Below are 12,759 nucleotides of genomic sequence, written 5' to 3' on the forward strand. Positions count from 1 at the left end.
CAGGCACCTCGCATACGTTTATGACTCTGACCTACAGGAACAACATGATCAGTAAATTCTCTGTCCTTAAACATTTTGTCTTTCTACTGTTGCTGCACAGGAAACCTGTACTGGACAGATCACGGTTTTAATCTAATAGAAATCTCCCGCCTGAATGGTGCCTATCGCTCGGTGGTCATATCTGAAGGACTCGATCAGCCGAGGGCCATTGCAGTCCATCCACAGAAAGGGTAGGGAAGTCCTCTTTTTGTGTTTTCACTGGTACACCAATGTAAAAAAACAAGGTCTTTTTGAGGAGCACTCATATTTAGAACTGAAAGCACATTTAATTCTGCATCACTTTCTTTTAAAAACCTGTGAATGTTTTAAAGTTTAAGAAAAATTCTTGCTATGTAAGTCTATTTATTGACTACTGTGGTATAGTAACTCTTAATTGATCCGGTTACTCACTATGTCCCTTTTTGAGACAAGAAAATGTTTTCAGGACTACCACCTCATTGTTTAAAGGAGATAAACAAGGAACAAAATGTTGCCCAGCTAATGCTACATGTCACATGTACTACTGCCACCGTGCAATGGGGACGCATTGCCAGAATCTATGACTTTAGCTGTCGATGACCGATTTTATGTTGGGGTGGTCATTAATGTAGATGACAGCGGTGAGGCGGCAATCAGTCAGGGGGGGAAGACATCATTATGAAATTATGTGGCCACAGGACAGTGGCAGCCGGCAGCAGCTCGGATTGGGTGTTGTGTCCAAGTGCCACTAGCCGCCCAGAAGCCTGGGGGTATATAAACTGTCTATATACTGTCCGAGCAACAGTCCGCACTGCAAATTATTGCAGAAAGCACAATGTTCAGTCTTCTTCGTTTTCTTCTCAGTATCAACCGTAATTCGTCAAGATGCAGGTCTCGGAGTCACTGTGGTGCTTTCAGCGCCATTATGAGTGTTGCGCAGCATCAATGCCATCTCTCCATTAATAGGCAGGACCCACTGTGGCCCAGATCACCAGATTGATTTCTGGTAATCTCGACAGCCTTCGTCGAGTACCCGGGCTGCTACCGCACGATTTCTAACGATTGACCAATCACAGTGGGACGACAGCACAGGGGCAGAGGTGCAGAGGCTGGAAGGTGGCAGTCTGAAAATGAGCTGGTCATCAGAGACCTTCCTATCAATCGATTATTGCGCTGCTGCCTTTCTGCCACCTGCCTGTCACTGGACCACTGTGTGACATTTGAATGTGTCTGGGTGGCCACTGACCAATGTCCAAAAACGTGTTCAGTCACAGTAAAATTGTAACTTTTTCTTATAACCTTGGTGGATGCTGCATGGCATATAAAAAGGTGACTGCTGCCTCCCAATTACGTACAAATGCCACCGTGTGGTTACCTACTAAAGTTGCTGAAAAACTTGCATTTAAGTTGCTGTGCTGTGACATTTTCAGATATGTGACTGAAGTCTAAGCCATCTTATACTCTACATTGAGTTATAATGCAGGTTTGATATTTCTTTGATTTCATTTGTGACACTGATTTGGTTTTAAAACTTTAATGCGTTTGTGCCAATAATAATAATAATCAGATCGGTTCCATACCACAGCAGGGTCCACTGAACTGTGCTCTGCCTCAGTCTTGGCTTGCAGAAGTCCTCGAGGTTCAGAGTACAGAACAGAGACATCACAGCAGCCAAATGAGCTACAGGGTAAAAACTATTATAGTATGGCTTAAAGGAAAATAAACAAGTTACTCTGGAACTTTTGGCAGGAAAATAATCCCTTTTTATGGGTCTTTATGTCTTTAGCCTAGCATCTAAACCATCCATATATTTTGAGCATTGCCATTAAGGGGATATGCTTGACAATACTGTAGATCTCCGTATTTGAAGAAACCCAACATGTTCACACAAACTAACAGATTCTGAGATAATACTTTAGGGTTCAACTTTAGAAACCAGCCAGTCGCCTCTGTGTTCCTCTAGGAGGTTTCTGGGTACAGCTTCACTCAAAGTAAACTAACAAATCTAAAACAGTTGCTGAAAAGACTCAGATGATGCATTGAAACTTTCATAACTCAAGCTTCAGTGGTTCTAGTATTATGGCAGGAGATCAGGAGACCAAGGAATGTAGTTGCCAGTATATTAATGTTACTGTAGTTTGTAAAAAGAATACACAACCATTGGATTGTCCTGGAAAAGCATGTGTTTAAAAGTTGAATGTCTAAAGCCTTTTTTATGACTGTCAGGTATCTCTTTTGGACTGAGTGGGGGAAGAACCCCTGCATTGGCCGCTCACGCTTGGATGGTTCAGACCAAGTTACGTTGGTTAACTCTGGCATCATGTGGCCTAATGGAATTTCCATCGATTATGAGGTGCGACTTCACAGGGATGAGCTTTTTTATTAAGGTCCTCTTGTAGTCCCTCATGTTGTTTTCTTTCTTTTCTGACTGAAAAATGACCATCCTTAAAATGTATGGATTTGATGTGCATTTTGAAATTTCCTTGCAGGAGAATACATTATATTGGTGTGACGCCCGCACCGATAAGATCGAAAGGATCAACCTTGAAACGGGGGAAAGCCGGGAGATTGTACTGTCAGCATCCAATGTGGACCTCTTCTCGGTTGCTGTGTTTGGCCCTTTTATCTACTGGTCTGACAGGTAATTTATTACTCTCTCTAATGCACACATATGCATTGGTGTGCAAACCTGCAAAAAAATATACATAAACCTCAAAAAAAAAAAATATATATATATATATATATATATATATATATATATATATATATATATATATATATATATATATATATACACTGAACAAAAATATAAACGCAACACTTTTGTTATTGCTCCCAATTTTTATGGTAGGAACTCAAAGATGTGAAACATTTTCCACATACACAAAATAACCAGTTCTCTGAAATATTGTTCACAAATCTGTCTAAATCTGTGATAGTGAGCACTTCTCCTTTGCCAAGACAATCCATCCCACCTCGCAGGTGTGCCATATCAAGATGATGATTAGACAGCATGATTATTGCACAGGTGTGCCTTAGACTGCCAATATCCAGCAACTTCGCACAGCCCTTGAAGAAGTGTGGACCAACATTCCACAGGCCACAATAGACAACCTGATCAACTCTATGCGAAGGAGATGTGTTGCACTTCATGAGGCAAATGGTGGTCACACCAGATACTGACTGGTTGTCTGGGTCCCCTGACCCCCTCAATAAAACAAAACTGAAGATTTCAGAGTGGCCTTTTGTTGTGGCCAGTCTAAGGCACACCTGTGCAATAATCATGATGTCTAATCAGCATCTTGATATGGCACACCTGTGAGATGGGATGGATTGTCTTGGCAAAGGAGAAGTGCTCACTATCACAGATTTAGACAGATTTGTGAACAATATTTCAGAGAACTGGTTATTTTGTGTATGTGGAAAATGTTCACATCTTTGAGTTCATACCATAAAAAATGGGAGCAATAACAAAAGTGTTGCGTTTATATTTTTGTTCAGTGTATAATAATAACCATTACAAAATTAGGAAATAGCTACAATTTGTGTTTAAAGATAAAAGAGAAAGATTTTTGCTCAAACTTTTCTGAATTGTTTCTGCTTTTCTTTGACTGTAAAAATATGATTTAATGAGTTTTTACCTTTGAAAGCTTCACTTGTGTCTGAACGACAGGATGACGAGTGTCTTAGTTTGCTGTTTGGACTTTGCTTTGATTAAACCCAAAACAGCAAACCTTTTTTTTTTTCCTGAGCTTTAACTTAGGTTTTTCCAATGAATGCTTTCAGGGCTCATTCCAACGGTTCGATCCGTCGTGGACTAAAGAGGGACACCAGTGACATTGTAACAATAAGGAGTGGCCTTGGGGTTAATTTAAAGGATGTAACTGTCTTCAACAGGGGTAGAGAAAAAGGTAAGTGTCCATTGTGAGTTTTTAAATCACAATCATTCCCATCATACAGCTCTAGAGTCTGAAAACTCATTTTAGTCATGCATTTGTTAGATTTTTATTGGTCCAGTACAAATTAAACATTAAGGCTCCAAGCAGAAAGTGCTTTTAATGAGGCATGTGCTGTTATTTGTAGGCACCAACCCTTGTGCCAGGAGTAATGGTGGCTGCCAGCAGCTGTGCTTTCACCTGGGCAGCGGCCGCCGGACTTGTTCCTGCGCCCACGGCCGCTTGGCAGACGACGGTTTCGCCTGTGAACGCTATGAAGGTTATCTACTTTACTCGGAAAGGACTATACTGAAAAGCATCCACCTTTCAGATGAAAGTGACCTCAACGCCCCCGTCCAGCCTCTTGAAAACCCTGCTTTTTTCAGGAATATCATAGCTCTAACTTTCGACTTTGGTCAAAACACGGCTGGGACAAACCGCATCTTTTTTAGTGACGTCCACTTTGGAAACATCCAGGTCATCAATGACGACTGGACAGGAAGATCCATTATTGCTGAAAGTAAGTGCATTTCCTTTTTTTAAAAAGGTATAAAATAATAGTATACTTATACTTTTAATATTTATTCTGGTGTGCAAAAATTAAAGTACATTTGATTACAAGTCCAAGCTTTAGGCAAACTGAGGCAACAATAACGCTCATACATATTTTTCAAGTCATGTTTTATAATAGTCCTTGCAAGGACTAATTTGACTACATAAAAAAAAGAAAATCCTAAAGCTTGTGGTTTAATTTGTCTTTAAAATTGCATATCCGTGTCTTCTTCATCACATCTGGGACATTTTTTTGCAAGAAATATAAAGGTTGAGAATAATCTTTCCCTTTAAAAGTAGAATTGACTGAGAAATCAATTGTCTGCTACCCATGTTGCACAACTTCTCATTGGGCATGCTTAAAACAGATCAACAGTAATAGATAGGACAAAGACATCTGGAAAACAAAAAGGACAGCAGCCTTTAATGTGTGCAGGAAAATTCAATTGTTTCTGCACAACAATCTTAAGACTCTTCAGGGCATTTTTAGTCTTGGCCAGGAGCATTTTCCACAACAGGAGCATTCAAGACAGTTGCTGTCCCATAATGGTTCACGATGTTGGATCTCACAAAGCTCATAGAAATACAAAAAAAAAAAAGTATCAAGAGCACCCTGCAGGCCTCTTTGGGTATTTTCAATGAAAACTGTGACAAAAGTGTTTTCAAAAACATTGGGGGGGGGGGGGGGGTGTTACAATGCTGCATCTATACAAACAACAGAATATAGAGAGGAATAGGTGAGACTAAAGTGACGCTGCATTCATTAATGAGAGAATACTAATGTGAACATGGTATTTATGTTGATGCTCCCCAACACCTGCGCTGCTGACCAAAACCACCCAGACCAATACCGCCCCGTGGCTCACTTGGGACTAGGCTTTAGAGAAAAAAAAACATATCAACCTTACATTATTTCCATTGTATTTTTTATTAGATTCTGAAGAAAACTCCCTAAATATCTTTAGCACACTTGTCTATGACTTACTCTTGATGTGTGTCAAGAGTAAGTCGTTAAATTGAAACCCTTAAGTTCGGGGGAAAAAGATATGAAAGTGTTTTTGAGTAGAAAGTAGACAATAAGGAAATATAAGAGGAAATGTCTTCAAAAGCTGAATTTAACAGACAAAACCAGAAATCTTAACTCAAAATATAGATTTTTGCAGAAGTTGTTCCGACACACCAGAACCGCTCTGCAAGAAAATTGTGAACTGTCTCTCTGATGTTACACGGACGCTTCTAATGAAGTGTAATGTTTAATGTTACAGTTTGAAAATACTGGTTTTTGTAGCAGTTATTTTATTTATTTGATTCGCTACACTTCAAAAGTTGGACAAAGCTAAAGTTGGCATGGGTTTTTGTTATCTTCTGCTTTGGCAGTTAAGGGTAACTGAAAGGGAATATATCTTTATCATATTTATCATAACAGGCACTTTGAAAGTTTTCCCTCAAGAGTTAAGGGTAACCTACACTTGGCTGTGGATCCTACCTCTGTCTCGTCTCCCACCCCCAGCTGTCCCCCAACTTCCTGGATCATCTGCTGGACTATTCAAACATGTGGATGTAGAGTTAGATAAGCTAATTATTCTCTAAGAGTTCTGGTTCATCGCCTGTCCGTCCTTCATGTGAATACTCCTGAGGTTTCTCCTTTTTTTCTAGAATCAGTTTGTTTTTTAGAATTTCTTCCGTACCCAGAAGGAGGGCCTAAGGGCAGGGATGGCCAGTTTAGTTTAGTCTGTTTAGTTTAGTTTTGCCATTACCTATTGAATTCTATGACTTCATGTCCTTTATGATTTCATTTTTAGTATACAGCTATGAATGGTATGAAGCCCATCGAGATGACTATTGTTGTAATATTAGGCTATATAAATAAAATTAAATTGAAATGAACCTAATGCTAAAAAAGGGAGGCTGAAAATATTGTTTCAAATATTAAATAACCAGTCCGTGACCCACAAAGGTTGGGGACCACTGCTCTAGAACTACACTTTTTGGTTTGGTCTCTCTAACTGGTGTCAAACTCCAGGGCCGGTGTCCTACACGTTTTCCAACTAACCTCCCATTGAAGCTCCTTAATGGCTAAACACACCTGATTTAGGTAATTGGAAGCAGATGAGGCAGAATTTCTGGAGGAGGCCTCGGGGGCCTGGAATCTGACACCCCTAAAACTTGCTGTATTTAGATCATTTATGCCATTGTCAGATCATTTTTGCAATACGAAGACAACCTTTTGGTTTAAAGATACAAATATAAGGCTATGTTCACACTGCAGGGCTTAATGCTCAAGTCCGCTTTTTTGAAAAATTTCGATTATTTTTGCAAGGGTTCAAATTTTCAATTACATGTGAACTTTTGTGATCTCCTGTGTGACCGTGAAATGACCCACAAGTGACCCGCATGCGCAGAAGAGTACTCAACGGTGAACAACATCACTCGTTGTTTGTTGAAGTAGCTAACGTTAACAACGGATGTCAACAACAGTGTTGTCAACAGCGGAGCTCTTTTTGCATTATTAAATTCATTTTCACAAAGGAGCCAGCACAATTACAATCTTCTCATTTTAAGAAGGCATTGGAGCCAGGATCGTCTGCACCCACTGTTGTGGAATGGGGATGTGTATGTGTATGTGCTGGGGCCACGCGTGTGTGTGTAAGAGAGAGGAGATAGGGCGTGCAGCGCAGCAGGGAGTGAGAGGGGCAGTGGGGGCACGCATTCATGTTTGTGTGTTACGGAGGAAGGAGAATGATAATAAAAGAAGGCTCCCCCCAGCAGAACTGCTATTGACTCTTTATTATCCCCCTCTGGAGAATCTGAGGTTCTGAACGGGGAAGTGAACCCCGAAGGAGGATCCGCCTTCGGTCCCTTGAGAAGGTCTTCCCCGCGCTTTTGACCACGGTCGGAAAGGGAAAAAAGTAATTGCGGGAAAGGTTCAACACCACGCTCGGCCATTTCTCCCGGTTGCGATGAGAGCCCTGGAGTTTGGCCTGAATAGAGCTGTCCCCCCAAATATGAATCCAATCGGTGACCTCGCTTCCCTTCCACTGACTGGTCTCAGCAGCATCGTCCGCCATGGTTGATGTTTATGTTCTCGTTCCTGCCTACTTCAACGCGGAATGATGACGTTTGTAGTGTATCCATGACGTACGGGTCGGATACATGGGACCTGGCCGTTCAGACGGCGGTCGCATTTCAAAAGATCGGATAAGTATCGGATTCAGGACCACATACCCAAGTGGCCTGGGTCGCATTTGAAAAGATCGGATCTGTGTCGTTCAGACTGTCATGAAAAGATCAGATACAGGTGGCATAGGGGCAAAGAAATCAGAATTGGGTCGTCTCAGCCTGCGGTGTGAACGTAGCCTAAGTAGAGAAACAGACTGACTTCCCCCATGATTAAAGGTAAAACTTAAAGTGTTTGAGGGCAAACTTTATCTAACTTTGGCTGAACTGCAGTGACCTTACAGAGAGGTGACTCCACCAACATCATTCACATGCACAGTGGCACTGAAGCCAGATAAAAACACACAGTGACCCAAGACTGCAGCTTCTGTTCCTGACAGGAAGCTGCTTCGACTGAATGCTTGAGAGGAGGTGGTCTTTTAGCTCATTTTGTTAGGTTTTGCTCTTCAGGTTAAAACAATCACAACTATTCAGGAGTGAGGGCTTCCCTGCCAATATGTTTGTTTATGTTTTAACTTATTTTAAGGACTACTGATAGTTCCTTGTTATTCCTGCTGACTGACCGCCAGAAAATGACCAAGAACTCATCCATCTTTTGAACTCACCAAAGCTCAGCCATGCCTCTCTTAATAAGCTAGAACTTAAGGCGGACGAACAGAAGAAGTCTTTGTTCTGCACAGCTAGCCTGTGAAGTTTCCACAGAGAGCAGAGCTCAGCATCTTCCCACCTCCTCCTCACACCAGGAGACTGTCAGGGTGCCTCTGATCCACGCTCCCCCCACCCTTCAAACTATGTTCCACACTCCTGCTGAGGGAGGTTTCTGCTTATTTATTTATCTTCTAGAAATGAGCAGTTCTTATCAAGAACCATCTGTCAGGAGCGCAAGTGTCCTTCACGCCTTAATGCTTGTGAAATGGAAGATGAAAGTGGTCCAAACACTCAACAAGACAGAAGTCTAATTCACTGAGTCTATAACACATGTTTCATCTGTAAAAAGACAATAAACAAGAAAAAAGGAATTCTGCAGGTTCTGGCAAATTTCCCTAATGTTTGCGTCAGAAGATAATGTGTTCAGGTATATACTTCAAACTATGAACAGTAGTGAACAGCTGATTTGTGCACTAGAAGAAAACAGGAAAATGGATTAAATGTGTGAATTGTGAAGTAAAATCTTCCTCCATCCTGTTCGTCTACAGGCGTAGACAGGAGGCCCCTCTGCAGTCTACTAACAGCTAAAAAGCCTCTGAAGCTGAATGATTCTCAGCTTTTGATCAAACTCGTGAAGAATAAACTTTCTGATCTGTTTATGTTCAGATTTATCCAGAGATTGTGACTTTAATCTGTGTCATAAATTGGAAGTACCATGTGAATTCTGATCATTCATAGTCTACTTTTTTTGTATACACGACTTTACTTAAGGGCAGCGCTGTTCAATATCTAAAAACAGTCATAGTTTACTGTTTTTTTCTTACAATTGGTCTCATTAGAATATAAAAACTGCATTCAGATCATCTGTATGCAGCTGGGCTGCGTTGCTCTGAATATCTCGGGCTCTTAACAATTGCATTTATGTTAATTTAAAGCAGTGCATCTACTAGATAATATCACCACCTCAGGGCAGCATCTCACTCTGCAATATCTCTTTTTATTTTTTCTGTTTTTAAGTTGTTGTTTTTTTCTTCTTCCTGGAATTCGTCATTGAGGAAAGGTGAAGATGTTAATCATCCATATTTCACTAATTAAACTCTGCGTCCCCCATTAATTACTCCCCTGCCTTTGCCAACAATTTGTGAGAAACTCTGAGCTGCCAGACGGCTTTTATTGTAAACTATTAATTAGTTGTCGACTGACTCTGGCAGAGTTGAAAGTCTTTTAGAGTATGGTTTATACATATTTAAGAAACAAAGTTAGACGCAAATTATCAAACACCAGCCACACGTTCAATGTAAACATTGCTAATGGCTGTACCTGTGGAAAATGTAGTTTTCATTTGCTTCTGTTAAAAAGAACACAAATACTGAACATAAATGGAAAACATCTCATCTCATGAGCAGTAGAAGTCTCTATCCTGAAAAGATTTACATGCAGTCAAACTTTTTCCTCTTAAACTGGCATCAACAATTTTGTTTCAGCTCTTCAGTGTGTCCTTGTTTTTTAATCTTCTAATTATTTGGCTGACAGTATGTGCAGAGCACCATAGATCGTATTTTTTAGTACATAGTGACTAATTTAACCAGATAAACCTATCACCTTAATCTAGTCTGTCCTGGTTTTTAAATTGCGGCCAATAAAAGAGGTGCAGCCAGTGAACTTGAATATGGAATAAGTATCTGTGTGTGATTATTGTCTGCCTTCCCTGTCACTCACATTCATGCAATAACACGGGAGTCTGCAGAGACCTTATCTAACTCCGTGTTTAGGAAATTGGTTTGCGATAAAAACACATTCAGTTCCTGAGTGACTCTTGCATCCATAAATAGGTGTCTGTCCACTGAAGTGAGGGATAAAGTAATTTCCCTGTCAATCATCAGGAAACACAAGCCCAGTCCAACTGGGGCCGGCCATCTGTTGCACAGAAAGCCAATACGGTTTAGGCAGAACCACCTACCAATCTTTTGGGTTCAGAGGTCCCAAATTACAGCGGCAGAAGCAGATGAATAGAAATAGAAAAGGATTTTTAAAAGAACCACTTTTTTTATTTTTACTTTTTCGAAAATACTAAAAATATACTTTTATTTTAGGTAGAATTCAGTTACATATTTGAGGTAACGTGCTTTTTGCAAACCATTTGATGCTTGAGAGAATTTATATCATACAAACTGCGCTAAAGCCTGTATTCAATGCAGTTTGAGCCAGTTGGAGACAAGGAATTATGGGAATAAGATACAGTTTTGTCTTCACATGGCGCATGATTTCAGGTCCAGGAATGTTGTCCGGTCCTGCCGCCTTGCAGGGGTTAATCCCCCTCAGGGCTTTGTTTACCTGGGCTGATGAGAGGGCTGGTGGGGGTGTGGGTTAGGGGTGTGCAGAGTGTATTGGTCCCTCTGTGTGGGGGGTGGACGTCTCAAAGCGGGTGTGGAATGCATTGAGGTCGTCGGGCAGGCTGTCTGCAGCACTGATGGTGCTGGTGCTGCTTCTGTAGTCCGTTATGTGCTTTAAACCCCTCCACATGTGCAAGCAAGGCGGGAACTGAACCTGCAATCTTTTCAGAGGTTAAACACTCTACCTCTGAAACACAACCAAGAATATGAATAAAACTGGAAAAATGAAAACAGGGTCACATTGGTGGTTGGTGTTACTCCCTAAAAAGTGAAAGTAGGAATGTAGCTGTTGCACGAGTCATGACATGACTGATGAAAGTTGTCTGTTACCTTAGATGTGGGCTCAGTGGAGGGCCTGGCCTACCACCATGCTTGGGACACTTTGTTCTGGACCAGCTCCACCACATCCACCATCACCAGGCAGAGTGTGGACCTGAAGCGGGTCAACGCCTTTCCGCGGCAGGCTGTGGTCACGCTGTCAGAGGACGACCACCCCCATAACCTGGCTCTAGATGAGTGCCAAAGGTCAGTATAGCTCCACTTTGACCTGTTTAAACAATACCACACGTATCTGAAATGTGCATGTTTTACTCTGACTCAAAATTATGACTCACTTTTTCCAAAAGTACCAAGATCAAAGTTAGTCTAGGTAAAAGAAACAAAAAAAAAAAGAACGTAAAGTTGAGGGACAAGTACCTCATAGAAATTTAAAGTACTGCAAAAAATGTCTTGAAGAAGGATTTTGCAGTCACGCATTGAAGTATCTATTCTGCTAAAAGAGGTAGTCTAAAAATATGGAATATGAAAATATGAAATATTAAAAAAACACTAATCTTAGGAAGAAAATCACTCAGTAACATTATTTTGACGATGGATTGGATTTGTCTGCGCCTATCCAGACGCTCAAAGCGCTTACAATGTATAACCATTATTATTATTATTATTATTATTATTATCTGTCAATGCAACAATTAATCTTTAGTCAACAAAAACTCTTTTAGATATCCAAATCTAGTAACAAAGAATTCTACCTAAGCATTCAAAAAAGGAAAAATAAGCTAAAAAAGCTAAGTGTTATATCAAATTATTTCAAACTAAATGTTTCACAGCCCAACCATACGTTTTTTTTTCAAGTTCTAATTAAATGGTATGTATTTTTTGAGTTTTTTATGTACCTAATTGTGGTTTCTTTTGATTACAGTGACAATAAACTTGTGTAATAAGTGGAAAAGACTTATTTTAGAACAAAAGGGAACAAAGTAAAAATTCCCTCTTAATAAATCCTCATAAAATCTAAAACTAGCATTTGTTCTTAAAACATAAATCTACATTTTAGTTTCCAAAATAATGATATTTAATGCCAGTCTTACTTGTCAACATTTACTGAAGTTTAAAATAAGATTAAATTAAAAACTACAGTGCTTATTATTACTTTAGAAGATGAATAAAAGTTCAGCAATAACAAAAAAAGCATTTAGTACTCTTATGAACATTTTTTAAATCGAGCAATTTAAGAATTTTTTTGTCTTAAATCAAGTTTTTCTTTTTTTTTAATAGCTTGGAGCAACAAATCCTTTTAGTATTGATTTCCTTATTTCTAGATCCTAATTCTTAATGAAACAAAACGGTGCTGATTATGAGAAAAGCTTGAAAAGGGTAGCTGAGAACCTAAATGAACTTTAAACCTGGTAATATATTTTGAGTGTTATTTAAAAAGGCTTAAAATCTTTGCCAGTAAGAAATAGTTTGTTGTGTAAAAAATCTTTTTATTTTATTTCATTTTATTCTTTACTGAAAGATAGACGTCATGGATTTTAGGGCCTTCTCAGGCTTTTTATGGGAAATTTCAAGGGTTCTTATGGTGTGGTGTGCTGGAGTGTCATTTCAGTAGACTGCCCCCATACCATTATACCTCTTCTACCTAACTTCACAGCAGAAGCAGTGCAGATAATGCTGTAAATTGCTTTGCACTCAGGTGGTTGTGAGCTCTGCACCACTCTGTCTGGTCCTTCGTGTTGGACTTGGTTATGTATGGT

At 39.9% G+C, this 12,759-nt stretch overlaps 1 protein-coding gene across 9 annotated transcripts in view; it reads left to right on the forward strand.

Annotated features, from left to right (window-relative positions):
- Positions 1 to 12,759, forward strand: part of lrp1bb (low density lipoprotein receptor-related protein 1Bb) — a 389,546-nt gene that overhangs the window by 292,083 nt on the left and 84,704 nt on the right. For all 9 annotated transcript variants that reach the window (XM_078939203.1, XM_078939200.1, XM_078939196.1 and 6 more), the window contains 6 exons: positions 101 to 230; positions 2,245 to 2,371; positions 2,508 to 2,659; positions 3,805 to 3,929; positions 4,102 to 4,473; positions 11,059 to 11,248. In XM_078939203.1, the coding sequence (XP_078795329.1) occupies positions 101 to 230; positions 2,245 to 2,371; positions 2,508 to 2,659; positions 3,805 to 3,929; positions 4,102 to 4,473; positions 11,059 to 11,248 (1,096 nt within the window). The remainder of the gene's footprint in view (positions 1 to 100; positions 231 to 2,244; positions 2,372 to 2,507; positions 2,660 to 3,804; positions 3,930 to 4,101; positions 4,474 to 11,058; positions 11,249 to 12,759) is intronic.

This window comes from Oryzias latipes, chromosome 21 (genome assembly GCF_053564925.1).
Source record: "Oryzias latipes strain Hd-rR chromosome 21, Olatipes_Hd-rR_3.1".
Classification (NCBI taxonomy): Eukaryota; Metazoa; Chordata; class Actinopteri; order Beloniformes; family Adrianichthyidae; genus Oryzias; species Oryzias latipes.